The sequence below is a fragment of the Barbatula barbatula genome (assembly GCF_947034865.1).
Source record: "Barbatula barbatula genome assembly, chromosome: 7".
Taxonomy (NCBI): Eukaryota; Metazoa; Chordata; class Actinopteri; order Cypriniformes; family Nemacheilidae; genus Barbatula; species Barbatula barbatula.
The window spans coordinates 23,986,145-24,013,894 of NC_136770.1; the positions used below are offsets into that span (position 1 = coordinate 23,986,145).

General features: G+C 39.2%; 1 protein-coding gene across 3 annotated transcripts; it reads left to right on the forward strand.

The window, feature by feature from the left end:
- Positions 1-2,567: 2,567 nt before the first annotated feature.
- On the forward strand, positions 2,568-27,472 carry LOC306896114 (zinc finger E-box-binding homeobox 2). Of its 3 annotated transcripts, none has more exons than XM_079459807.1 (8): positions 2,568-2,748; positions 17,744-17,968; positions 19,641-19,808; positions 19,910-20,121; positions 20,203-20,311; positions 21,740-23,043; positions 24,578-24,761; positions 25,623-27,472. In XM_079459807.1, exons 1-8 carry the CDS (start codon positions 2,619-2,621, stop codon positions 26,099-26,101), a joined length of 2,811 nt encoding a protein of 936 aa, XP_079315933.1. In that variant the 5' UTR covers positions 2,568-2,618; the 3' UTR covers positions 26,102-27,472. The 3 variants fall into 3 exon arrangements, with proteins under 3 accessions (XP_079315933.1, XP_079315935.1, XP_079315934.1); XM_079459809.1 differs by lacking the exon at positions 2,568-2,748 and adding an exon at positions 13,666-13,818; XM_079459808.1 differs by lacking the exon at positions 2,568-2,748 and adding an exon at positions 15,911-16,021.
- Positions 27,473-27,750: the final 278 nt, after the last annotated feature.

A 27,750-nucleotide genomic window follows, 5' to 3' on the forward strand; every position in this document is an offset into this window, starting at 1 on the left:
CGAAATTGAAAACAGATTTATTGATTTGAATAGGAACGATTTTGTTAGGAACGATTGTTTTAAAGCTCATTTGTGGCGTTAACAGGAGACGGATGGTTCCTTAGATTGTGGGGCCCATTTAAATCTATGGACCTGCATCGAGGGACCCGAGTCATATCTGCAGATCAGAATATTTCTAAATGAAGTATTTTTTCAGTATGTAGTATTTTGTGATGCTTTAAAACAGCAATGAACGGAATACAAGCCTTCTAGGATGCACATAGATAAGTGAAGAAGTTAATGTAACCGTCGTTTCTGTAACTAAGATCCACTTTGCCCGGAACGGTGATCGAATGAATCTCTAAAAAGGGAATGCAAAGGTTTAGCAGAGCTCTGATCTGTTGCCGGACTTAAGCCACAATCTACTGAGCCGAGGTTGCTGATACAAATGGAAATGGCTAAATAAGCGCTGAGGTTTTCACATGCAAAGAAGTGAAACCGGCATAATGACTCTTCTTTTCTTGCGTTCCCATTCAAGTCGAAGCTTTTCATTCTCTTTGTCAAAAGGTGGCATATAATTAACTCCTGTTTAATATGCTGTTAAGCAGACTCCTCCCCCTGCTCCTTCTCTGAACCCCTGCCAAAGTCCTGCAAGCTCACGGGACACCCCACCCTAGGGCGTCCCTGGTGTGCGTGGGACCATTTGGTGCCCAGGTTTGCTGCACTTACTGTGTCTGATAGATGTTTTCGGCCTCGCCGCACACTGACAAACTGTACCTAAAAATGACAAAGGTCTCCAGTTTATTACTATTGCGTGAAAACACTTTTTAGCAAGGGCAGAGGTGAAATTGTGAATAAAGCTTTTCTTTGCATTGAGGTAGTTAAAGTGTTATTCTGCTATACACCCACCTCTTCTTTACTTGGGTCCTCAGCAGGGTGTTGGTTTATGACCCATTCCATCTCCTTTCCTGGACAAAAGGGCTGTGACCTCTCATCCCTTTCTCCTTTTCTTTGCCTTTCTCCACCTGAAATACCCCACTTTATGCATTAGAAACAACAAACACGATGTGCAAATAAAGCATTTTTACTTGAAGTTATATATTCTGACAAGATATTAAGTATGGTGTGTCTTTGGTGAAACCGCAGCAGGATTTTGCAAGGATTGTGAACAATGCTTTGCTTAATTAACACTGTGCATAGCATTCAAAAATCTTAAAATATCCAAACAATAATCAAACAAATTAAATATAGGCTACTCACCCTTCACATCTCAGTCATTTTGTGGTAATATTTAGTGTTGGTGGTTTGTTTTCTGATATATTTGACACATCAAATAAAATCTTTTCAGCTTTTCTAAATAAAGTTAATTTCCCCTCAGAATCCAGCGAGGTCGTTGGCGCGCTTTCTTTCCGCCGCGAGCCGGAAAAAGAGCTGAGGTGACAAAATGAGTATTTGATTGTTTTCAAAATGCAGAAAAATTACTTTAATGAGAAATAAATTACAACTATTTTTATAATTATCCAAGTTAAATCGTGTCATTACAAACGATTAAAGCATGAATACCGTTCAAAATCGAGGTTATATTAATAGCCTAATAAAAAGAATGTTTGTGAATTGTGAAATAAGTTTAACCATTAGCACAATGTTGAAAGGGTAAAAGTGATTTATTTTGGGGCTCGTGGGGATCAAGGTCTTCCCTACCTCGCGCACCTCAGGAAGTATTCCGCGCGCATTATCATGACACTCGCGTGAACGTGGGGGTCGTGCGTGTGAATGCTACGGTAGGGGTCCTAAAACGGTGTGTTCGACGTTTTCTTGTGTTTTTCTTTTTCAGTTGCTAAACAGATTACCGTTCAATTACTCTCACAAAAGAGGTGACAAACAATACTTCCTACAGCGATCAACAGGAGCAGAAGAGCTGATGGAGGGGGGGGGGGGTGAACAGGTGCGATTCGTCATAGGCTACCTGCGTATGAAAGCGTTCGTGCCGCTAAATCTTTATTTTTTCTCAGGTGAGAATTCGACCACAATAGGTTTAGATTGAATACATCACGATTCCAAACTTACTTAAATTACGTTGCATATGCAAACATCAAAGGTGTTATTTATTATTATTTAAAAGAAGTATCATTTCCCATTTGGATAAGATTGTGATTGTTTGTTTTAAGTTTACACAACGTGTTTTTGCACGAACAGTTCAGTAGCTATACAATAAACACCAAGTCGCCTATTGAGGCAATATAAAGTTCCTTAAATAACCAACAATGTTTAAGTTTATACGAGCTTTTTTACACTCATGAAATATACTATTCTAACGTAATGAAAATGCATGTAGAGTAACATGTATGACATACTTTAAGATAAACACTAGGAATTGACCCCATCCACAGAATGTTACAATAAATACCCAAAGCAGCCATAAACACGACGTCTCCTCACACACTTTTAAATGCACCCTTCTTTACATACTTTGTCTTCTTAAAGAACACACTTCACAGTATGAAGTGACACGGGTTTAACTATCAGCGATTAACTTTAGTCCCATCCAGGTCCTGCCTACGGTGACATCACTGAGCCGCCGCTGCTCCGGACGCGGGTTCGACGCGCGACTGCAGTGACGCGTCTGTAGGCAGCGGGCGATGCGCAGCGACACATCCCTCATTTATCCGAGCCATCCGTCCGCACCATCCCCGGGCAACTACGGCGAGGACATGGCAGAGAGGAGCCGGGGAAAACGAAGGAAACAGGCGAACCCACGGAGAAACCAAAGTACGTGATTCTTATCGAACAGTTTTCCACTTCGTGCTTTACTTTTGGGGTTTATTTGTGCATTAAGAGCATGTTTAGCAGACTAACGCAGCTGTGCGTTGTTCTAGAAATAAAAACCGAACATAGGCAACAATGATGTTGTCAGAGATTAAAGTGTTATGTGCACGCGTCCAGTCCATTATTTAATACATTTTCTGTTTTGCATTGTATGTTTGCGCACAAGAGCTGGTGAATTGAGAACTTGCGGTCGTTTTTGCAGCCATCAGCATCACATTTTCATTGAGTTGAGCTAAATTAAGATGCATTAGTTGTTGCACTTCCCAACAGAGAAGCAACGATATCCTCTGTCTTTTATACATGAATAAACTGTTGATTCGGTTTCTGTTTGTAACTTTATTGTCTGTTCAATGAAAGTTGCTTTATTTTTTGTTTGTTTTTTATTTAAATTATTACACCTACGAACAACTGTACAAATATGTTCTTTCTTACAGTGGTCAACTAAATTCGGACGAATTACAGGAGTGTTTTAAAAGAAATAATTTACCTATGCAAAAAAATCTGATTACTAAAGGTTTCTATTATATTTAGCAATTTCTATAGCTGTTGGCAATTTGTATTTATCTTGAAGATGTTTTTCTTTCTTTCTTTTTTATTTGTTTGTTTGTCATGATGACAGACATCAGATCAAAACTGTTTTGTGTTGAATTTTTTATCTGAAGCGCTTTATCACTAGATATAATGAATCTGAAGTCTTTTCTTTGTTTTTTAGTTCCTCAGCAACAGTGAGGAATTGTGGAAATTCTTGATGAATTTTTGCTGCTTTTCAATTTGTCTGACTTTATCAAGAACAACATCGAACACCTCAGATCATTCAGATTTAGTTTTTCGATGAAGTCACACCAGTTAATCCATGCACGCTCATAAGGGAGCAGGCCTTTGTGTTCAATAAAATTAGATCCGCATTGCATTTTTATTAGATGGTATAAAGATATTATCTGTGTACTTGCTCAGAAATCATCATTCCACAATTGTGCGTGTTTTGTTTGTTATCAAAGTGTATGTTTGTGGTTTAGAAAAGCCTTTCCAAAACCATCTTAGCAATCTTGTTTGTAACAGAAGTGTGACACACTTCTCTCTGACATCTGGAACCTGCAGGACAGCGTGTGAGAGAGAGTTTGTGTATTTGTGTTTGTGACTAGAAAGGTTTCTCATTTGGATGCAGCATAAGGTGTCAGTTTTGTCAGTCTCACACCAGTGTGTGATCCCCAGAGATAACTGGCAGTTGTGTAAAGTGTGAAGTGCCCGTGTTAGTGTGATGCGTGTGTCCGACACATGTGTTCTCCAACGGTTTTTATAATACCTCAAAAATATTCCTTGCACTTAAAAAGTGTCAATGTCGTTGCATTAAATGACAACATATTATAGAAAGGATGTTGGAGATTTTTTTCATGGCTAATATCCCTTTTTGAGATGAGATTTTAGAAGGACTTTAAATCGTGTGATCTTTAGTTTGTCTTCAGGTTCATACTGGTGTATAGCGGAGGAACTGTCTACCTCGGCACATTAGAGACACCGTCAACACATTTTTGAGAAACACAAAGCGTCACAAAACTTTTCTAGCAGATGTGTTTTTATCAGATGGCATGCTTGAATAGTGTGCTAGCTTTCTTTAAAACAAATGCTCATTTCTATTCTTGCTTCGATGTTTTGTTGTTTCGTTCGTGCGATGACTTTTTTTGGTCATGTACGTAGATGAGACCATCGATTTCTTTGATATCTCAATTATTCCTCATCTCCTTTGTCAATAAAATTAAATCGAATCCACGAAGAAATTGTGGGAAAGTCTTCAGACAGAAATCTCACATGTCATAAGAGTTTGAGAAGAGACGTCAACGGTTTGTCAAACTGAGCTCAGATTTGTCTCGTCTGCAATCAAAAGTCGATATTATTGAAGATCTCAATATGAACTCAAACGTTTCTCATTAAATTGACACAAATCCAGATTATTTTACCTCTACACTCGCATTCATTTACACCTCCATACTCGTCATTTCCAATATTTGAACAATTGTCTCATTTGTTGCTGTTTTTATTCCCTTTAAGCCGACTCGAGACTGAATTGATACTAAAACACAACTGAGAAGTCTTAAACCCAAGCGTGTGTGCATATGTAGAGCAGATGATTGTGGTGAGAAAAGACGCACATCTCTGGAACGTTCATGGTTTGCTTCATGGCTTAAGTGTCAACAGCAAATTTCTCCACCGTTGAATATCAAACTGTGCAGAGGAACTCTCTTGTCAGTATTGGCATGTCATGCGCATGTCGGGCGTGTGTATGTGTGTTATGTGAAGATAAACTAAAACAAAGAAGGCCAACAGATGATCGTGGAATACACAGCACATGTTGTAAAACAACATGGCGGGAGTGTTGTGCGACTTATGGCTGTTATACAATACAAAATCTGAACAAATTTTTTTTAAACTGGACGTCATACACTTGCAGTCTTTTTGAAGTGATCAAATCTTCAGACTGAAAATCTGGTCAAAATCTGAGCAAAAGTCTTGTAGTGTACCCTTTATGTGTCACTCAGGAGGGACACGGCCTCTGGCCCTGGAAGTCGGTGGAACGCTTTTATCTGACCGGTCGAGGGTTTAACTACATCCACGGTTTGCAAAATTAGCACGAGAAGCGCAGATGTTGTTCATTCGAGAAATAAAGTGTCTTCCAGCGGCGAAACTCTTGTCGTTGTGCTGTGACTACGTTACAGAATCCATCGTCTCGGGGTGGCGACCGCGTGGCTTGTTTTCATTATCGTGAAAATGTAGTTTGTCATGACACGAGCCAAGTTTGGGATTGAATGATATGTAATTTCACAGTACAGTTTTCAATACAGACGAAATGAACGTCGTTCAACGCTAGACATCTCATCTCCGTTATCTGATGGCGGTGTCTTTGACCTCGTATGTAGACGCAACGCTGTTGTTACAGCTCATTTCCGCCTCTCTCGTCTCTCTCTCTCTGCTCGCCCGCGCTCATTTCTCTCTGACGATTGCCTCTCTGTGTTTTCTTTTTTCAAGTGCCAATTTATTTAAACTCTTTCCCTTTTTGTTCATTCGCCTTCATTGATTTCCAAACCCCAGCCTTTGTAGGCAGCTGGGGTCCAGCTGTGTGTCTGCGCACTGTGTGTGTGTGTTTCTCTGGCACAGTCTTGTCACAGTGGGCAGAATACGAGAAAACAAGAGAGAGGGAGAAAGTCGCTTGTCATGTTGGACGACAGAGGAGAGCTGGGCAAGAAATCAGAGAGATTTGAGGGGAGAGAGAGAGACTGGGTGAGAGTGAGCGAGACGGCGTGGAGTCCAGGCTCCAACGTTTATTAGTGCAGCGCCCCGAACGAGAGGGCTGGGCGTCAGCCGCAGCGGGAGAGAGTGACTCTAAGAGAGAAATAGGAGACCGATATCATAAAAAGACACGATGGGGACAGTTGGCGTGTCTTAGAGGATGCTTGTGTTCCATTGTGACATAAAATCTGATCGAATGTCTTCGTACAAGCAGAATGAGTTGAAAAGTTGGAAGCGTCCGTGCACATTCAGTTCAACATAACTTCGCAAGAGGCAAAAGCATAGATAGATATTCAGAAGTCTCTTAAAATTGAAAAGAATGAATAAAACTAGAAACACATCTTTATAAACTACGTAAAGAGTGGAGCTGTAAAATGAATGGTAAAATAATCTGGATTTGGGTAAATTTAATGAGAAATAATGAGGTCAAATCTGAGCTCAGTTTGTGACATTGTTGACGTCTCTTCTCAAACTCTTATGACAGAGACATTTGTGAAATTTCTGGCTCAATGAAATGTCAGAGAATTCATCAAAAGTTGTCATTTGCTCTTCATTTTATCTTGTTGATGTCTACTTATTTTGGAAGTTAATCATTGTAAATCCATGTAAAATATATCTAGTGGCGTATGTAAGAGCGAAATTGGGACACAAATCTCGGTATATACATTCACAGTCAAACGGTCAATCTATGGTCTAAATGAAATCAGGAACATGTTTGCGGTTGAAAATATTTCTCAGGCGAACAACCGAGAATGATAAGTGTGTTTCATGTCTGTGTGTGGCCACTTGTAGCGTTCTGGACATATTTTGCAGCGTCTTTATAAAAAACAGAAACACTTGCAACGTTCTTAAATTGCTTTGTTGCGTTTTGCCTTTTTTGTAGTTTAAGGTCCCAAAGAGTCACGATTCACAAATAACAACTATGAGTTGTTTCTCATAGCCTGCGATTAAATGCAAGCATCTTGCGCATGTCTCCAGATTTCCAGAAGACATCTCAACGATGTCTCGGACAGAAACCAAAAGCCAAACTTTTTAAGACTTTGCTTTTGTTTTTTCTTTTGATCCATTTAAGGAGAAACTTTTGTGAATGTGATTGAACTAAGAGAGATGTGTGAGTAAAGTTTAGCCACGGTGACTCTGTGGCTAAATATGTGGCCTGCTTGATATTTGCGTTTGCTTGAGAGGATACGGAAGCCATCTAAACACACACACGGCACACTTCCACCGCAATAAACACACACAAACAACCTTGAAGAGTTTTGTTTGTGACTAATGTGTCGTGATGGACTGACGGACTGTAAACTGTGTATCTGTGCTGAGTGAAGTCTGTTTGAGTCTTGTGGAGGCGAGCCGCTATGCTCCATTTCCACACCCAAACGCCCGGTGCTCTTATCTCAAGTCGTAGATTTACTTCGTAAGGTTTTTATGAGGAATGCTTTTAGTGAAATACTTCATTGTTGTGCATTCAATATTGGCAATAAGTCATTTCAGTCAATCCTGATCTCATTGTGCTTGATGCAACGGTGGAGTTTTCTGGAAAAATATTTTAATATGGGCAGGAAGTATAATATTTGCATTTGTAAATATGGAAGTTTGGTAGGGAAAGATACGCTTTTAATCATTAGTGCAAATGTATGGAATAAATAATGTATATGCATGTAATGAAATCTTTATGTAGTTAAGAGAAGTGCGTTATAAAGTGTGTCATGCTGTGCTGGTTTTCAGGTGTGATGAGAGTAAACTCAGTCCCCATTACATCTCACGTGCAAAACACATATTACATGATGAAAAGTGTCGAACACTGAATTTGTTGTATTGTTAATGATCTCGTATGTGTGATTGTGTGTTTAATTTTAGCTTCAAACTCCTGAAGCGATGCTTGTTAAAATAATAACCTTGAATTAAACTGCTTCCCCATGAGACCGTCGAGGATAAATTAAAACAGTTTTACAAGTACAGTTTGTTTAAGAACAACATTTATCTATTCTGTTTTATCTGTCTTAAGTGGATTCTTCTATAAGGGAAGGACAGAAAAATATAACAGACTAGTCAAAAGAAAAGTCGCTTTAGAGTCATAGCTTGCACCGCTAGGATTCTTTTGGCCGACACTGATCGTCTGATACCGAAAATGGTCAATTGCAAGGCACTTTATAATACTAGCAAGTTTTCTGCATTAAATACATTTGACTGAACATGGATCCGTGTAACAGAGGCACAAGTTAAGATAAAATACAATAAGACAACATGACGATCTTCAAAGGTGCTTTTTATTGCTATCCAATATTTATTTTATTAACAACGTAAACTCATATTTGACTTGACATTGAACATTTCTTGAATTTTATATAAAGTCTGTGCTGTTGCTATTGAATTATTTTACTCTTGAGAAAAGCGTTGGATTATTCAGACATGCAACGCAGTCAATCAATAAACCCATAACCCCTCGGCCATCGGCATATCGGCAATAGCATGAAAAAGGCCGATATGCCGATGATCCAGTTAAATGAATCCAATATACATCAGTGCATCCCTAGTCATAGCAGATTTATACAGTTTGATGAAAAATTATACACACAATTTCTTTGAGTAATGAACTGTTAGAAAGCATAATAAATTGAAAACCGATGTTTCCACATTGTCTTTTTAATAGTAGTATGTTAACATTTTAGAGAAGAACTAGTTCTTGGAGGTTGGTGGTTCTTCAGTGACATCAGGTTATAATGTTGGGTTGCAATGAGAACCTTTTGTAGTCAGCTCTGACTGATCTGAGAACTGTGCATTGTGCTCAAAGAACATGTGGATAGATAAATGAATCACAAAGACCTTGAGAGAGGAACTCCTTTACCTCCCTTTTGGTCAACAGTTACTTCACTGATGTCTAGGATGTTGAAGATATTCAGAGTTTACCGATGTGAGGTGGGCTTAAAAAGCACACTTTATATCAGTGTCTCCTGTGAGACTTCTCGTTGCCTGTGGTCAAATCTGGAGGTGAACCTTTGTGGATTATGACCAGAAGTACATCACTGAGGTGTGAACGTCCACGTTAACCGTTCAACACTCATGTACATACGCACAGGGATGTGACTGGAGGAAAAAGGGTTTCTGAGCTTTGTACCGCTCCTCGGAAGTGCCGGTCGCACTGACGCCACACACGGTTCCCTTCCCCCCCAAAAACCACATCACACACACACACACACACACACACATCAAACACACACACACACACAGGCCGCGAGCCTTCTGCTTTGACTTACAGTACTCACACACACACACACACACACACACACACACGAGAGTTCTCCAGTGATACACATCAAAGAAACTCTTAAACTCTCCATTTGCCTTTTTAAACTTCCCATTTTTCCAACCCACTCAATTTCATTTTATTTAGTTCTTTTTCCACTTTTCTTTCTTTCTTTTTGGCGAGAATATCAGCAATAACACGCACGCACGCACACACACACACACACACACACACACACACACACACACACACACACACACACACACACACACACACACACACTCGCTGTATCTGACAGGGTTATTTGCTGTCTCAGTACTTTTAGTTACTTTAATAATAGTATTTTTAAAGCTTTACATTTCCATTGATCTCACAAAATTCTGTCACAAACTTTGTGTGTGTATACCATAGAGTACATTGTTGTTTTATGTAACGATGAGTAATAATAATAACAATAATTTATTATTACTATCATTATTTGTTATTATTATTATTGTTACTATTACTGTTATGATTATACAACTGTAATTATATTATTATTTGTATCACAATTATTCATATTATTATTAACACAGCAACAACAACACAATAATAATATTAATAACAATACATCAATAATGAAATAAAATAACAATTATTGTTATTGTTGCCTTCTTTTATTACAAATTTTGTTTAAGTTTATTCGTTTTTTTTATCAATAAATGATATGTTTAGTTTAGATTCAAGTAATTAATTTCAAGTATACTTTGCCTGCCACAGAAAAACTCTTTAACACATGCTTGTTCAACTGCACCCGTGCATGTCCAGATATTTCCACAAGGAGGCGTTGACTCCTGACAAATGCTGCAAGAGAGCTTAACACCCTGCCAAGATCAAATCAAGCAGTTTCATGTTTTCTCAGCGCAAGTGGTTTGAGCTCAGAGGTCGAGCACCCTCCCATTAAACACGCATTAAATAATGAAAGCTGCGAGATTGTGGATTCTCTAATGACCGAGGCAAAAACGTCTCGCAGGCCCTCGCCACAGATAGAGGCATGTTTGAGAAACCCCAGAGCTAATTTCTCTGCAGAATGTTGCAACTGATGTTCAACTAACCAGCTTTCCCATTATACAGCCTCAAAGAGAGTCTTTATTTAGCCCCCACCCCTATTAAAACTTCAAAACTGTTGTGCTGGTCCATGAGAATGTTTTAATACTCACCAGCCGCTATTGTGCGGTCGGCACAATTGTAGAAAATACAAGAGCCACATCAGAACGGCGGGGAGATGTAGCAAACATTCTCGTGCGACGAGAGACAGAAAAAAACATACGGAAAACAAATTTGGGGGGAAGCGAAGGTATTTATGGTGCGGCGAGAGCGAGAGAAACGACGAGACAGATCGGAGACGAGACTGGTTAAGAGGGATTGATTCGATTGAGAATGTGATCTGTGAACGATCACACACTCGCTGTGACATTCCAACAATCATTCCACACACACACACATGCTACGCAGCTGCGTGGGTTATATAAAAAACAAACACACACACATGAAGAGGATGTCACGAGCAAAGAAAAATCTCGATTGTATCTCAGAGACGGTAATCAGATTAAATCGAGAAAATAAATACTGTAGGACCTCTTGGGTAAGTCTTGTGCTTCTTTGGATGTGACACGTGTCTCCTTTAGAATCACAGAAGAGGTTTCTCAGGCGGCCCAAGATACCAAACAAAAGATGTGAATGTGAACTATTTCTCATTCATAATAAGACCCGGCGAAAGATGTTATTGTTCAGACGTTGCTTTCATAGCCCAGGAGATCCTCAGGATCAACTTAGTCTGTTTCTCCAAAAACTGCTTATAGGAAACAAAAATAAAAACAAATATAATTGTTAAGGGTGTAAATTGAAATGTTCTCAGTTTGAGACATTGTTGAGATCTCTTCTGAGACTTTAATGACAGACACATTTGAGAGATGACGGACTCTTTTCCCCGGTAGAAATATCTAAGACTCTCTTTCATGTCATCTCATTAATGTCCAAGAGAAACGCATGAGGTTTTACTTTCTTAAAGGATTTGTGTCGCTATTTGTCATTCATTTCCGTTGCACGTGAGAACATTGAACCACATCGTCCTCTTCATTTGTTATGCATGAGCACACGAGACCGTCGGTTAAGGTAAGGTACAGTAAAGCGTCCCGTTAGCGACTTTTTATGGAGAATTAAGGAATCAGGATCAATCCTCCAATAACCGAGAGCAGACCAGACAAAAACATTATTCCGCATCAGGGTCTCTTCCGCGTCTGTCTTCCACAGTCAGGGCCGCTTTACATCTATCTGCGTTCGACTGAGCATAATGCAGTGAGAATGCAAAACTCTTTCCATCAGGGTTGGCCCCTTTGATTCAAACGCTTCACGGTTTACAGTAAATGTGTCGGCAGTTCCTCCCTCGGCTCCAATCACACAAGGCGAGCGTGGGGAAGCAGGCAACGAAGGTGTGATATAGCAAACGAAAAAAAGGAAAGCAAACATGAAAATAGATATAGGAAGTCGAACACGACACGTATGCGTGAGTGCATGAGAAAAGGGAAAGACGCGAGACCCCTGACTCAGATGGTGCGAGATATTCAGACACCGGAGGTACGAGAGCCTGTGGAAATTCCCTGCGCTCAAATCTGTCCAAAAACATTTACGAAGCACTGCGCGGCCTACATGCGGACCGCTGTTATTAAACTTCTAGAAAAATCTATCAGTATCCAATCTGGGATGTTGAAAAGTCGGTTGATATAATCGTGATGACATAGAGGATTTGATGTGGGTTTATATTTGCAAGCGTGTAGGGGTGTAGTGACTGAAGTAGTGACATGTAAAACGCGAATCCCCAAATTTTATGAAGGTGACGTGTAGCTTAAGTGGTGGAGCAAAGGTTGTTGGTTTCATTCCCAGGGAACACAGACAGGCTACTTGGAAAACGATGTATGTAAATTGAATGCTATGTAGTCAAATGGGACGGCGGTGTCAATGAAAGGCCACTTTCTAGTGCACTACAAGTTTGTGTCTCTTTGCTCTAATTAAAAAAGGTTCTCGGTTTTGTTCAGTTTATCTATTGGTGTATGTATAGAAGTGTGGTTGTACACACCTCAAAAATGTCTGTAAACGGTTCTTCACAGCGATGCCACGGAAGAGCAATTGTTGGGTCCCCCAAAAACGATAACCCATTATGAGAACCATTTCCGTTTGAACTTTTTACTCTTTTCCACTACAAAGAACCTTTTGTGAAACAGAAAGTTTCTTCAAATGTCCAAATTCGCTCTTTTTCTAGAAATGGAAAAAACACTGTATTTTTAAATGGTTAAATAACAAACTAAATAAAAGGTGACTAATAATAATGATTTATAGGGACGAAATATGGTGATAGGTGGTTTTACGAGGAAAGCAGCGATATTTTATGACGTCTTGTGGTGCCATCCCCCCAAAAAAGGGAAAATGTTGCTCTCACGTACCTTCTCTGGATCGGTTCCGCATTTGTGAACGATGCCCGCTGCTACAAGATCAGCAGATTCTGTGGCCATCTTTAAGAATCGTCTGAAAACACATCTATTCTGACCGATCACTTCTGACTTCTATCTCTTTCTAATCTTTCCATAAAAAAAACCTTAGCTATATGAGACCAGTTTTATTGCACTTATGCCTTTTGTTGTCGTTTGGATAAAAGCGTCTGCTTAATGTCTAAATGTAAAAGGTTCTTCAAGAAACCATTCAGCATAAAGTGGTTCTTCTATAGACCCGTAAAGCACGTTTTTAAACAGTGTACAGTAAGAGAAAGAAGAGCTCGCGTCATTTTAAGATCACTTCTGAAAACCTGGAAGAGACTCGTTGAGAAACAATTGAGAATCGATGTGTTATCTGGAACCTCTTGCCTCTCCCAAGATGAAGATCCCATCCTGTCTCCTCGAAGAACATCGTTCAAACATTTCTTACGAATTTCCCCAACATCAAAACTGTCCACGTTAATATTTTTCTTGTATGTCAATAAATAAATTACAAACATAACGAGAAACATCTGAGACAAAGCATCTACAAAAGAGCAACATCCGAGACATAACATGATGTTTGTCAGGTGTTCAACTGAGAAGAGCTGGTTGTTATCAGTGTATTCATTATGACTGACCCTCTCGATGACTTGCGCATCTCGGGGGACGTTCAGATGATGCAAACCGTATCCGTGAAAAGTATCGTTTTCCATGGCATATTTTTACACATGGCGACATGCATCTCAGAGCTCACGCGTGACGTTCTTATAGCGTGTTGTGTGTGTTAGTGTGAGATATCATAGAGTTGTGGGAGGTGTTGTAGCTGTGATGTGGTGTTTGTGAGTCATTGTTAGAGTGTGAAAATAGCCGAGTCAGATAATCCGTGTTGCTAAACTTCTTCGAGACGTTGTAAGTTCTGGACGTTCATAGAAGAGATCGTAAAGAATCAGTCAGCAATTCTGTGTGACCTCATCGAAGGTAAAACTGTGGTTTGACTCTTTTCGCAGATTCTGTAAGTGACCTTTGCCAATTGCGTCTGCGAGGAGTCAGTGTGCCGAGAGCTAGTTGCTCGTGTTTAATATTTAGCTGGTTGTCGAATCTCGACCTTTTAAACTTATGATGTGTCGAGCTGGAGAAGAGATGAAATGAACCTTTGTGGCTGAAAACGGTGCGTGGCTTTATAAATGTGCTGCTTCCTTTTGGCGCTCAGACCTTTGGATGGTTTGTTCTTTTGGGTGACACAATTGCATCATTCCTGTTCATGTACATGTAAAGGTTGACTCCTTTAAAATGTGGTGAGTTTGAAGATTGTGTTTTTTGTGTTGGCCAGAAAGAGTTTGGAAACACCTGCATGTCTTTTAAAGAAAGAGTAAAAGTGTGTTTACTGAGCAGTTCTGGAGGTGTGATCTAACAGCAAGAATTTTGAGACAACACTTTTGTGAAGTTGTGACTTTTAAATGTTATTGAATGCGACGAGTATCATCTCATTTGTGTTTGGGCAATTTCGTGAATATGTCAATCTTACCATGAACAAATAAAGTTTTTTTTACTATAGAACAGCACAAGTATCAACATTTGGTGGTTCAAATACCCACGTGAGATCTCTCTTTAAATTTGTAACGCATTTGTTTTATTTTTACTGCATGATTTTTTTTGCCATTTTCAGGATTGTCACATCCATAACGCAATATATTCCTCATAAATGGACACGTGAAAATAAATAAAGTAACTATTTTATGTTCTGTAAAGAGGCATCCCTTCTCCATCATTCATTGGGTATTATTGCTTCAGGATTGTGTATTTTATTTCACAGAAATCCTACAAAGTGTGCCATCTCCCAAAAAACATGTATTTTTTGTCACATCCGTAACGCATGTTTATTTCCCTTTTTAAAATAGAAAATTTGTTGTTGTTTATGTTTGGACTCTATCAGCAAGGGTTTAGTTAAATATAAACAGATGGTTGAATATATTCGTATCAAATTCGTTACGTAAAATGTCACGTCCGTAATGTTGGAATTGCCCGTTTCTTTTAAGCATCAACCTAGTCTCAGATGTCCGCTGTTTAGTTGCAGATTGTAGAGGAATACAAATCTGGTTTTGGGTAAATGTGATGAGAAATGTTTGAGTTCATATTGGTGTTGACTTTTGATTGCGACTTGCAGTTGGAGACATCGTTGAGATCTCCTCTGAACTCTATTGGAGCCATTGGTGAGATTTCTGCTCTGAGAAATATCTGAGACGAACGAGACTTTGCCAAACGTTTCCCCTTCGCTTTCTATTTATTAGCAATTGATGTCATTTTTCGACTCGTGAATTTTTCTAATCCATGTTTTATATCAAATGTTATCAATAATAAAACATTTTCAGTCGCGATATGTGGTCTTCGTAATATCTAAACAGAATAAAAGCATTAAACATACCGTAATTATTATTGTATGCTTATTATCATCCTTTGACAGTTTGTATGATGGCTCATTTTTATGACTCATCTATTCTTGAACTGATATATTTGCGTGGACTCGTTGTGGCACTAAAAAGATTAACTGGTTGAAAGAGAAAGCTGAGTGAGAGATGCGCTTCGGTCCAAACAGATAATACACATCATCCTTCCGTGATGAATACGACCAAACCGTCACTCAATACTGCAACAAATTACACTCCAGCGGGCCGTAATGTGGACCAGACCCTGTGTTCCTTATCCCTGCCACAGACCCAAGACACAAAAACACATTAGATTTTACCTTATAAGAAATAGTTTATCTATGCAGTAGAGAAGATTTTATTTACACGAAAAGTTGTACGGATGGAAATCAATAAATAAATGATTTTAATATTGTTACAAGAAACATCATTTGAAAGCCATATGAGACGTAACCTTGGTGTACCGATGGGTTTGATCCTGCTGTTCTGCACAGTCATAACATGAAAAGGCCGCAGTCATGATATGCAGTGTGTGTGTCGGTGAGAACAGCACGTGTTTAATGTACATTGCACAGAGGTGTGTTACACACACACACACACACACACACACATGCTGCATGCGTCAGTGCTGCATTGTTTGTTCCATTACACTCGAATTGAAACTGTAGTTTCCTGCGCGCCGTACCAACACATGAACTGATTAGAGAATCAAATGCCTCGCAGTGATGAGACATCAAGCCCAACACCAACATCTGCCTGTGAGAGATTTACTTTTATTTTAGTTTATTTTGTTATAAACACATGTGTGTTTGTGTGTGTTTAGGGCATAATACTTTAATAAGTGTCAAGAGCGATTTTCTGTGTATACATATACTGCATATAATATACGTTTTGGAAGTATATGTAAATTGTTTCATTATACGCAACTTTAAAAAACAAAAAACTAAATGTATAATTGAAAAGCAATAATAACAATAACAATGCCACAAAATAAATGTTTAATTGTTTAGTAATAATGCAGAACACAAATAAAAATCTAATTATAGAAGCAAAACAACATTTTCACTTTTGTGGATGCTTGTCTTTGTGTTGACTATGGTTTGTGATGATAGTGCAAGGAATTGTGTTCGCAGGCTTTGAATGACATTGAAAATAGTGTTGATGGAAAAGAAAAGTATCGATATCATAAAACAAATATTTATATGTATATAAACCAGGACTTAAATAAATGGGTAATTGTATGTTGTATTTGTCAGGTTATTTCTCTAGTAATAAGGTCAGTATGACACATTTTGTGGAGTTTCATAACGTGAAAGCGCTCGCGCTCATACCCACGCACGGGTTATGAGCTGATGGACTGTTTCGTTTCACACACAAATTTGATCACTCATGTTTTCTACTGAATATTAAAACTATATGTATACAAAAAGGTCAATAGCTTTTTAGACTACTCTCGCGTGTGCTCGCATCAAAAAATATATCAGGCGTTCTTGTGACTTTCAGGCCTTCATTTTCCCATGTTCTCTTCGCACAAAAATACACACACCCCACATGCCATGTGGGAAAATGTAATGCCGTGAATCCGCAGTTGCCAACTTATTCAAGCGTGTTTATAAATGTCCAAAAGGCAGCTGACAGAAATCACAGCCCGTTCTCGTCTTAATCAACTTCATGTTGCACATTTGTGACTCTTTTTACAAGATTCGAGCGATTAGAATAAAAGTTCAAACACACAGCTGTTATTATGAGCGTGTATGTGTGCGTGAAGATGAATTCCTAATGTCATTCTAAAGGGAATCGTTTAAAAAATCCTTGTTATTGTTTTAGAAAGGCCGAAGTCTTCATGAATTTCATTTTTCATATTAAACTGTACAGTCTGAGAAGTTTTGGCTTGTCATAGTTCAGCATCTTTTCCTTTTAATGTAAACCTTTTTTTCACAAGATTTTAATCTCAAACCACATGACCGACAACTGAGGATCTTTTTCTCTTTTTTGCTTAAAACTCTTAAAACTTTGCATATGTCGTATTTGCATCATAAAATGTCATATTAGTTTCAAACCTAAACACAAAAATAATATAAATTATAAAATAATAAAATGTGAAGTGAAAATAGACAAATGGTCTGATAAAAAATTACGTTTTGTATCGGGATTAAATTCACATTTCTCGGTTGTTTGCAATGCCAAGTTCACAAGTTTCCAAAAGCACATGTTGTGAAATTATTGTGACAAAACTCATTTCAAACCAGAACATTTCTTTTTCTTTTCAAGCCTTTATCCTGGAATTTTGTTCAACAAATTTCACCCACATTTTAATTTGATTTCATTGACGTGTAGATTTGAAGACACTTGTCAGTCGCTTTGAACAAATGTGTCGCTTCCAAGTGATGAATTGTAAGCGTATATGTGTGACCTTAAAGTCTGCTTTTAAGATACTGTGGGTTGTCATGTGTCATGTAAAGTTGTCTCTCCGTTGTCAGGTGACATCGAGCGCCGTCTGGGTTCTGAGGGTGAAGATGAAGGCAGCGTCTGGGGGGTGGATGCTCTGGACAGCAGAGATGTTCAGGATAAAATAAGTCTGACGGCCAGCGAGAGCCCGGAGCTCGGCAGTCCGGCCGGGTGTGTCAGTCCCCCGAGAGAGAGCTGGAGAGACATCCAAAGCACGGACACCAAAGACCCCGAGTGCACAGAACACAGCATGTTCGGTATGTTCTTCTTTAGTGGCAACTGGAGATTTCTGCACGTTTGAACGTTATTAAATGTATTTCATATAAAATATGTCATATTATTAGTGTCTATGTTGAAGGGTTTAGGTTTAACAAAGTTCATTTAGGAAATCAACTTGCAATGTTTCACCTAAGAGAAATGAAAACAAATCCCAGAGAGGCGTCAAATGAAAGTCAAATAATCTGGATTTGAGTAAATTTAATGAGAAAGTTCATAGTGTGATCTTCAATTGACATGCAGACTTGGAAAATCTGAGCTCGGTTCGAGACATTCTCTTCTGAAACTGCGATGACAGAGACATTTGTGAGATTTCTGACTCTTTTTCTCAGAAGAAATATCCGAGACGAAGATGAGATTTAAGCAAAAAATCCCATTTGCTCTCCATTTAATAATACTGATGTCTAGGGGAAATAACTGAGTTCTGGGATTTTCTTTCTTGCGGTGTCTATAATAGCAAACTATCTTTAATTCTGAAGATGTATAATAATACTATTATGAGGACAATATGTAAACAGAGCAGTGCAATCTGATCTTATTTTCGACTCAATCTGGGACATACGAAACAATAGTAAAATGAGAGCTGTGCATTGACATCAGTTTCCTGCACATAATGCAAACCTGCCCCGTTTGCTTTTGATGCATGTAGTCATCATCGCTGTAGTCGCGACTTTAATCTGCTTCTGAGACTTCAGTCATTTCCAGCAGAGACCTTTGCTGATATTACCGGAGGAAGTGAAACGTTGCGGTAACGTTCAGATAACGCCGCGCTCATCAAGCAAACCGGCGAAATATTTCCTCACATGAAACGAGGTTATTGTCCTCGTCTGAAATCAAAAGTGAACGCTGAAGATCAAACGCTCACACAGTTCGCCTGCGACCGAGTATTTACAGCGCTCGAGTCTTCTGCAGCCACATGAGAGAACGCTGGAAATGCGATGCCAACATCTGCAAACATTTGTAAAATCATCCTCAGCGCTGGCAGGCCATCACGCATCTTTCTGCTTGTATTTTAAGTCTTATTGGTTTCAAGGGAGAATTTCTGCAGCATTCGAGTGATTTCGTTTTCAGCTGTGATTCGAGTTACTGCGTCGTTCATATTTCCCTGAAAAGCTTTTATGTCTTTAACAAGAATCGCACAGCTTCATACACACACTTCTAAATACAACGGACGACCACAGGATCATCGGTAGATGTGGAGCCCGACCGCGTCTCGTAAAGCCATGCTGGATTTTGCCATTCGTTTTCACGTTTTTAACTGACAACTCGGAGGATTTGATCTTCTCAGTTGTGTTTTGTTTAAGTATCAACTCAGGTTTTTTAAATCAAGAAGAGAGAGAGAGAATTGTTGGAACACGTGAAGAGTATGGAGGTGTAAAATGAATGTAGATTGTAGAGTTAAATCTTCTGGGTTTGGGTAAATTCGATGAGAAATGTTTGATTCTAGACTTGACAAATCTGAGCTCAGTTTGGCATCTCTTCTCAAACTCTCATGACAGACACGTTTGACTCTTTTTATTTGAAGAATTATCCGAGACACAGATGAGAATCCAGCAAAGTTTCCATTTGCCCTCATTAAACCTCATCGAATCTCTAGAAACAAATGTTGATATGAAAAAGACATCATCTGTGATTTTGCTTCTTCTCGTTCAGGTCAGACCGACTCTCGTGTGTTGGAGAACGACCCTATCGGCCACAGAACGGGGTCACACCTGCTCAGCCCAGCGCGCAACGGATCTGTCCATTCATTCCACGGCTTCAACGGTAACGTGTCACCCGTCTGCTGGTCCCCAGGAGAACACGAGTCGCCCGATGGGAAAGGTACTTGCTTACGATATTCCCGTAGCACAGATCATGGGGTCGATCCCAGATAACACATATTCTCATAATAATTTAACACACATGAATAAATCACCTTTCAGACGGCGTACCCCTGAACTCCCCACGGACGCCGGTTCAGACGTGTCCGTATTGCCAGCGGACATACCGACGTGATGCGTCTCTGAGGGAACACATGAAGTTCTGTCAGGAGAGAGAGGGAGGAGATGGTGTTTGTCCTTTATGTGGGTACAGCACACCATACCGGGAGCAGATGGAACGACACTTGGCGCTTCACAACCAAAGTCAAGAGAAGGTGACTGACACACCGCATCGACGTTGAATCACATGCGCAACGTGCTCGAAACACTTTTCTTAATATTTGCGTTTGTTTCAGAACTCCATGTGTGATTCAGCGATGGAGAGCCGGAAGTTTAAGTGTGAGCAGTGTGGAAAAGCCTTTAAATACAAACACCACCTCAAAGAACATCTCCGCATTCACAGCGGTAGGAAGAAAGAAATGTCACAGTTAAAGACGACATGAAATTAAAAATGACAATTTGAATTGTTTGAAACAGCGTTGTAGTATTTATTGGAAATTATTTATCTGTGAACATCATTATTTTTTTACATTCATTCGCACTGTAATCTTTAATCAAAAAAGTTAAACTCCTCCTCGTCACTTCTGGTCGCGAGGGCGAGGCAAACTGGCTTACAAATCTGCTTCCGTTTTGTTGGCGACGGCCAACTTTCAACGATCCAATAAGTATTCGATGAACGAAATCCAGGCCCGCCCTACATTTTTTTCTCATTTCAGTAGTTGTTTCTCTCGGATATACGACACAATGTGGAAAAAAAGGCAATCGCTACTTCATGCCCACTTTTACCCTGAAGTCAAAAGGGAGAACTTGCAATTTTTCCCCCAATCCAAATTTTTGTCATTTTAAAAAACCCCATTTCAACTCTCAAACTCTTTTTGGTGTCATACTAGATATTTTTAAATTAGTTTATATTTAACATAAATTGTATTCAGTACAACAGCTATTATATTAAATACATTTGCACTATTTTTTTATAGTTTGTGTGCAGTAGTAAATTCAAAGAGAATTAAGATTTGATAATCTTCAAAAGGAATTTAATATGTTGATTCTTAATTCTCAAAACAAGCTTAATTATTTTGGTCAGTTAAGTAACTGTAAGTCAAGTTACTATCAAGTTTTTTTTTTTATGTATTGTTAGTGAGGCATTAGGCAGCAACAAATATATAAGTGTTATTGTTAAAGTTATTCACTTAAATTTACATTGATTTATAAAGAAAGAAGTTATAGTTATCATTGTTGGCGTTTACTGTGACAACATTGTGACTCATCAAGCGAACAATGTCCACCTGTTCTTCCTGACTAAATCCTCCATTACTTTATGACAGCTTTGAGCCGGTCGTGACAATATTGTAAATATTAAAAACACTTTAAAAAAAGTATAAGGGCCTATTTACTAAACAGGGCAAAATAGCGCAATATGCAAGTGAAAATTTTTGCAGAAAATTTACTAACAATTCGCACATTAAAAAACGCAGGCGCAATATCTCGTTCACGTAATGACCAACACAATCTACCAAAGTAGCGCATATTAGTGCGGGGTTTTTCAGGTGTTAAATAAAGCCCAAATACCAGTACAATGACGAGCGTAAACCTTAGTAGATCACGCCGCACAATTCATTATAATAATCTAAAGTTAGCGTCTGAAGAGGAAACTCCTACAAATGCATATGCAATTGCATCAATCGCCAAAACTGATGCGTGTTAATACCCACAACAGCCTTTTATGCCGAAAGAGGCGTTTGCGCTGCGTCCCAAAATCTTAATGAATTATATTGTACATTTCATAACAGAATGTATTGTTCTTGTTGTTGACTGTTGTGTTTTTAATTGTAGGGGAGAAGCCGTACGAATGCACCAACTGTAAGAAGCGCTTTAGTCACTCAGGCTCCTACAGTTCTCATCTCAGCAGCAAGAAGTGTCTCGGTGGGGGTACGACAGGTAACGGAGCTCATTTTAATGGCCACTCCCACCCTGCCTACCTCTTCCTGCCCCCGACATCGCCCCCTGTGCTCTGCGGTATAAACAGCATCAGGGGCAAAGACTCTCCGTACAGCCCGCTCCACATAGACCAACTCACAACGCCCGATTCTGCTGTGGCGGTAGAGCCGAGCAGGTCATGGGACCCTGCGGCAGATTTGGCCATGAGGACGGGCGTGTTTAAAGGCACCACTTTATTGCCTTTACTGCAGTCGCGCAACAAGTTCGAGCAGCTGTTGCAAGAAATGCTTCGCAGGGAGGTGGGAGAACAGGGACAGATGGCCGGCGAGGGTCTGTTCGCCGACGTATCGTGTCGGTGGTGTTCGCAAGTGTTTCCCAGTGAGGCGACGCTGGCGCATCACAAACTTTATCAGTGTCGCAGAAAAGACGCAGCGGGCAGTCCGCATTCACACAGACACAAAGCCGAATCGCCTCTTAACTTCTCTCAACCATCAAACGTGCCTTACGACACCCAGAGGTCGCCCACCAACAATGTGCCTTACAGAGATCTGTCGTCACCCCAGCGGGCGTCTTGGCATTTGGGTCCACAACAGATTCTTGTGCCTCTACCGACACCGATAAAACTATCCCAAGATTCCCCTAAACACAAACACTGGCCGAACGAAGAAAACAGCCCTAGAAAACACAACCCTGTTGACGTGACATCGCTATATGGACCTGAACGCCAACAAACCATCACCTCACGGTTCGGTTCTCCGCCCCGTATGGACCTGTTTGTCAATTCCACATCACCGCGTCAACCGAGTCATCGTGTTCTGGGTTCGGAGGTCGTTCAAAGTGAACCCTTAGATCTCTCCATCCCCAAAGTCCATCCTGTGTCCAAAGAATACAAAAATCAAACATGTAATGGCTTCTCGCCGCACAGGGATGGACGAGACAATGGGAATATGTTCAAGCAGCAGGTGGGCGGAGCCTACGCCGTATCGCCGCTGTTTGGGAGCACGGTTTTCAGCAACTACCCCCTCTTCAACCACATCATTCCAGGAAGTCTGGCGGGAATAGGACACAATGGTCTGACATCACTTCCTCTAACTCCACCAGCCACGAGCCCAGGGTTCCTCTCGCCAGTGGCTTTAATGCAGGAGGTGGAGTCAGAAGCCTGGATTAAGAGAATTCAACATGAAAGACATTCAATGATGGTAAGACAGAAAAACAAATGAAATACACATATATATATACACATACGTTTCCAGTTTATTTTTATTTCGTTTCTTTTATTTACTTTTTAGATTTTATTTCATATTTTACTATTTAAATTAAATAAAAATGTATTCATTTGTTTAATGATTGAATGTAACATTTTTATTTTCAATTAATCTAACCGGGTGTATATATATTTAAATTGATACGTTTATGTTTATTTTGTACTGTTCTAATACTCAGTACTCTGGAAGCAAATTAATATCAGAATGACACACAGTGATTTAACACTCTTAGTCACAAAAGGTGAGTATGAAGCACATACTTACTATATATACACTATATACTCACTTATATGAAGAGCACATATTCATAACGCAACAGCAGAAGATCCGAGCGCTGCGTATGTCTTCTGAGGTCACAGGTTTTGATGAGTTCATTTCCTCTGGTACAGCGGTACACAGACTGAGGGAAATTCCCCCCATACATGATGCCAAAGGCCAACAAGACCTTGTGTCCGTTTCCACACACCTGAGCGCTTTTTATTACTAAACCACATAATTAATGACACAAATAACTTGATATACAAACCAACAAGATGAAAACAGAACTCAGAACGTATAAGTCACAGCAGTGATTCATGGGTCATTATTAGTCATGAGACATTAAAGATACTTTGATGATATCTAGAGCCACAGGAAAGCATTTTTACTTCAGTAACCGAGGGGAAATCTTTTATAAGGTAAGAAACAGAGCTGAAGGCACAAAACTTTCAGCTGAAAACGTTATCAGAAAATTGCATCTTTCATTTCCGCAAAATGATCTATAAATATAGACAACGAAACGCCCAAAGTGGACTTGAAGGCAAAGTTCACCCAAAAATGACAATTTTGTTAACATTTATTCATCCTCATATCATTTCAAACCTGCATGAGTTTCTTTCTTCCGCAGAACACAAAAGAATATTGTAACACGGTTCAATAAAAGGTAGGAAGGAGACGGGAACCGGCGAACACAAAATAGACTTTTAATTAGTAAAATCAAACGTAAATAGACAGCCGGCGGCCCCCTCACGGGCGAGTGCTGGCGACACACACAAACCATAACATAAAGTCCAGGCCCGGTCCTCTCTCACTGACGTCCGGTCGCTCCTCCTCTTATGCTCCCAATCTCCTCCGTGATACGAGAACGGTGCGCGTACGGCTGATGCTCGTAATCACTCACGCACCTCCCGGCCTCGAATCCCGGCTCTCGTCCCGCCTAACTCACTACAAAGATATTTCTAAGAATGTTGGTATTCAAACAACAATGAACCCCATTGACTTCCATTGTATGAACATGAAACCACTGGACATTTCTCAAAATATCTTCCTTTGTGTTCCACTGAAGAGTCACATGCAGGTTAACAACCACACGAGGGGAAATAAATGATGATAGAATTTACATTTTGGGTGAACTTTCCCATTAAAACCTTTGGAAATGACATGTGTTTGTACCCACACACTGAGAACTCAAAATCTTCTGTTTGTGCAGAACGAGGCGATGAATCGTGGCGGTCTAGAGTATCTGTCTCTGATGGAGGATGGTCTGGATGGAGAGATTGGCCCGGGGAGGAAGAGACTGAAAAAGACGGAGGAAGGATTGTACGCTTGTGACATCTGTGATAAAACCTTCCAGAAGAGCAGCTCTCTGCTGCGACACAAATACGAGCACACAGGTACATGAGTGGACCATTTTCACCTGTCATTTATTCATTTACTCTCTTTGAATATCCAGTTTTATATTAAAGTCCTTTTACATTATATCAATGTGCATGACATTTCAGTTTACAAAAATATTGTTGCTGTTGGGCAGAAACCTTTTATCACCATGTTGCATATATATATATATATATATATATATAAATTATAAAATAAGTATAAATAAATATTGTATAATTATTTGTCTTTATTATTGATCATTATTTGTATAATTATTATTAATTATTATTTGTATGATAATTAATGCCTTTAAAGTACCAGTGAAATTTAAAATCACAATGCCTATTTTTTCATGAAATATTGCAGCGTTTATTGTAAATAGTTTATCAATGTGGGTCATTCTCTTTTTAAAAAATGTGTGTGCCCTCATAACCTAAAATTTTATATTATTACATATTAACATAAAATAAAACAGCAAAATGTTAAAAATATATATTTTCAATTAAAATAATAAAATATTATTAAATATTAACATTAAAATAAAAATAATAAATATTATTAAATATTAACATTAAAATTAAAATAATAAATATTATTAAATATTAACATTAACATTTAAATTAAAATAATACATATTATTAAATGTTATTATTATATATATATATTACAATGAAAGAATACAATTTAAAAAATGTCTCTAGAACATTGAGCAATGCCATAAAATGTTCTTTTAGCATCAATGCAAGAGCCTTATTGGTTAACTTCCAGAGATCTCTTAGAGAACGTTGTAGTAACGTTCGTTTTTAGCTGGTAATCTGAATTATCTTCCGAACACACCACACACATCTGATGACCAACTTTCCATCTCTCTGTTTTAGGTAAAAGACCACACCAGTGTCAGATCTGCAAGAAGGCCTTTAAACACAAGCATCATTTGATCGAGCACAGCCGTCTGCACTCGGGAGAAAAACCCTATCAGTGTGATAAATGCGGCAAGCGTTTCTCTCACTCGGGCTCGTACTCGCAGCACATGAATCACCGTTACGCCTTCTGCAGCAGAGATGGAGACCCGGACGCGGCCGAAGAGGAGAGTCCCGTCACCGAGCACAGCACCGGGACAGACGCAGGTATATCCGCTCTGGAGGACAGTGGAGCTTATCTCAGTGACTCCAGTATGGAAGAAGCACCGCTGGAGGAAGACGAGGAGGAGGAGAACTCCCTCAACAACCACCTACAGGAGAAAAGCTTGATGACGGGGAGTAAAGACACCGCAGGAGAATCAGAAGAGAACCCGGTGAAAATCGAACAGAATGAGAACATGCAGATTACTAATGACACCGGAACGGAGGCGGAATGAGAGCGTTCGGGTCGAGACATCAAAATCCCTTTATGCTCCACGGAGAAACATTTTAACATGACAAATATTGTACATTTTACCATTCATAATCCAAATCCACCAAGAGTTGGTCATTTTTTGTGTTAGTTGTCATTCACAGTGCATCATGGGATATGAACACGATGCACAATTCGCACATGAAACATTCAGTATTTATTTAGCTTCGAATCAAAGTTTTTGACGTTGTGAATCATCTCACAGCTGCCTTATCCGTTAAAATCCCCTCCGGAGTCTGAATGGGAAAACACGGACGGAATCCTGGCCGACGGAAAAGTGGACGTTTATTATGGACGAGAGAAACGTTGGCCAGTGTTTACCAAAGATGTGACGAAACGCACAACATCTACACGCTCTTAACGCAAAACAACCTTGTGTGCCTCGTTTCAGGAGAGAAAATAATGTCACTGTGAACAAAGACATTCACATTCATTTCTACAATGATTTTATGAGCCACTATTAGGGTTTACAACCATAAATAATGAATATATGAATAAATATAATAATAGCAGATTGAAACGTGTCATGTATAACCAGCACAATATCACAAGAGCGATAGAAGAAATTATATTTTGCCTAAAGGAAAGTTTTAGAAATATTTTTATTCCAGTTATGACGACCTTATACGTAACGCCGTTAAGAATAATGAAAAATAAAAGTCTTGTGATGTCACAACGCAAAACATCGCAATAATCATTCAGTGAAGGAAAAATCTGACTTCTTGTATCGCAACTGCAGATGTTGTGCTAAAATAAAAGAAATATTTAAAGGCCGGTTTCTGGTTTGCTAATGACTAGTTTAAAGACACATCTTGCCGTCTCTCTAATGGTTTGTGCGTCTCAAAGTGAACTATAACTCAGCACAAAGATTAAACACACGCTTGACATCTATGAAGTGGAACATTGGAAGATAATGACAGACACCGAAACCTCAGAACCCCATTTTACTTTCTTTTTAGCACAAGTTGTTTATGCACTCAGGATGGAAACGAGGCCGTGAACTGCCGATGGTATATTTGCACACGTATTGTCCTACGCCAAATCATGTCTTTCTAAAGTCATTTTGAGAACGAATATTGAAAGAAGATGATGCAAATGTATTGAATATGCAAGAGTTTCATTTCAAAGCAACCTGGTGCTCCAAACTCGACGCATTACTCAGCTTTTCTACTGATTCACTTCTCTCTGTTCACCTGTGAACTCGGAAAGTCGAACCTAATGAGTATTTCACACCGGTACTGTGCAGTTTTATCTTCACCAATGTTATTTTCATATACATTTCTAAGCTTTGTTCATACATGACTTTTGTAATAAAGTTGTACATATTTTGGACGATATTGCAGCTACGTTTTTTTATGGCCCTTTTCATAAAAATTCTTTTAAGAAGAAATGCTTTTCATTATGATCTAAAAGCTTAATCGTAAAATGTATGAATATTTCCAGAAACGCAATATTTGCGAGTTTATTTTCTTGGTTATTTAGTCATTTAGCAGACTTACGAAGAGTCCGGGGAGCAATAAGCGATACGTCATAAAAGAGCGATAGTACAATAGGTGCTCATACAAAATATAGTTTCAACAAAAGCTAGATCACTACCCGTTGAGAGAAGAGGGT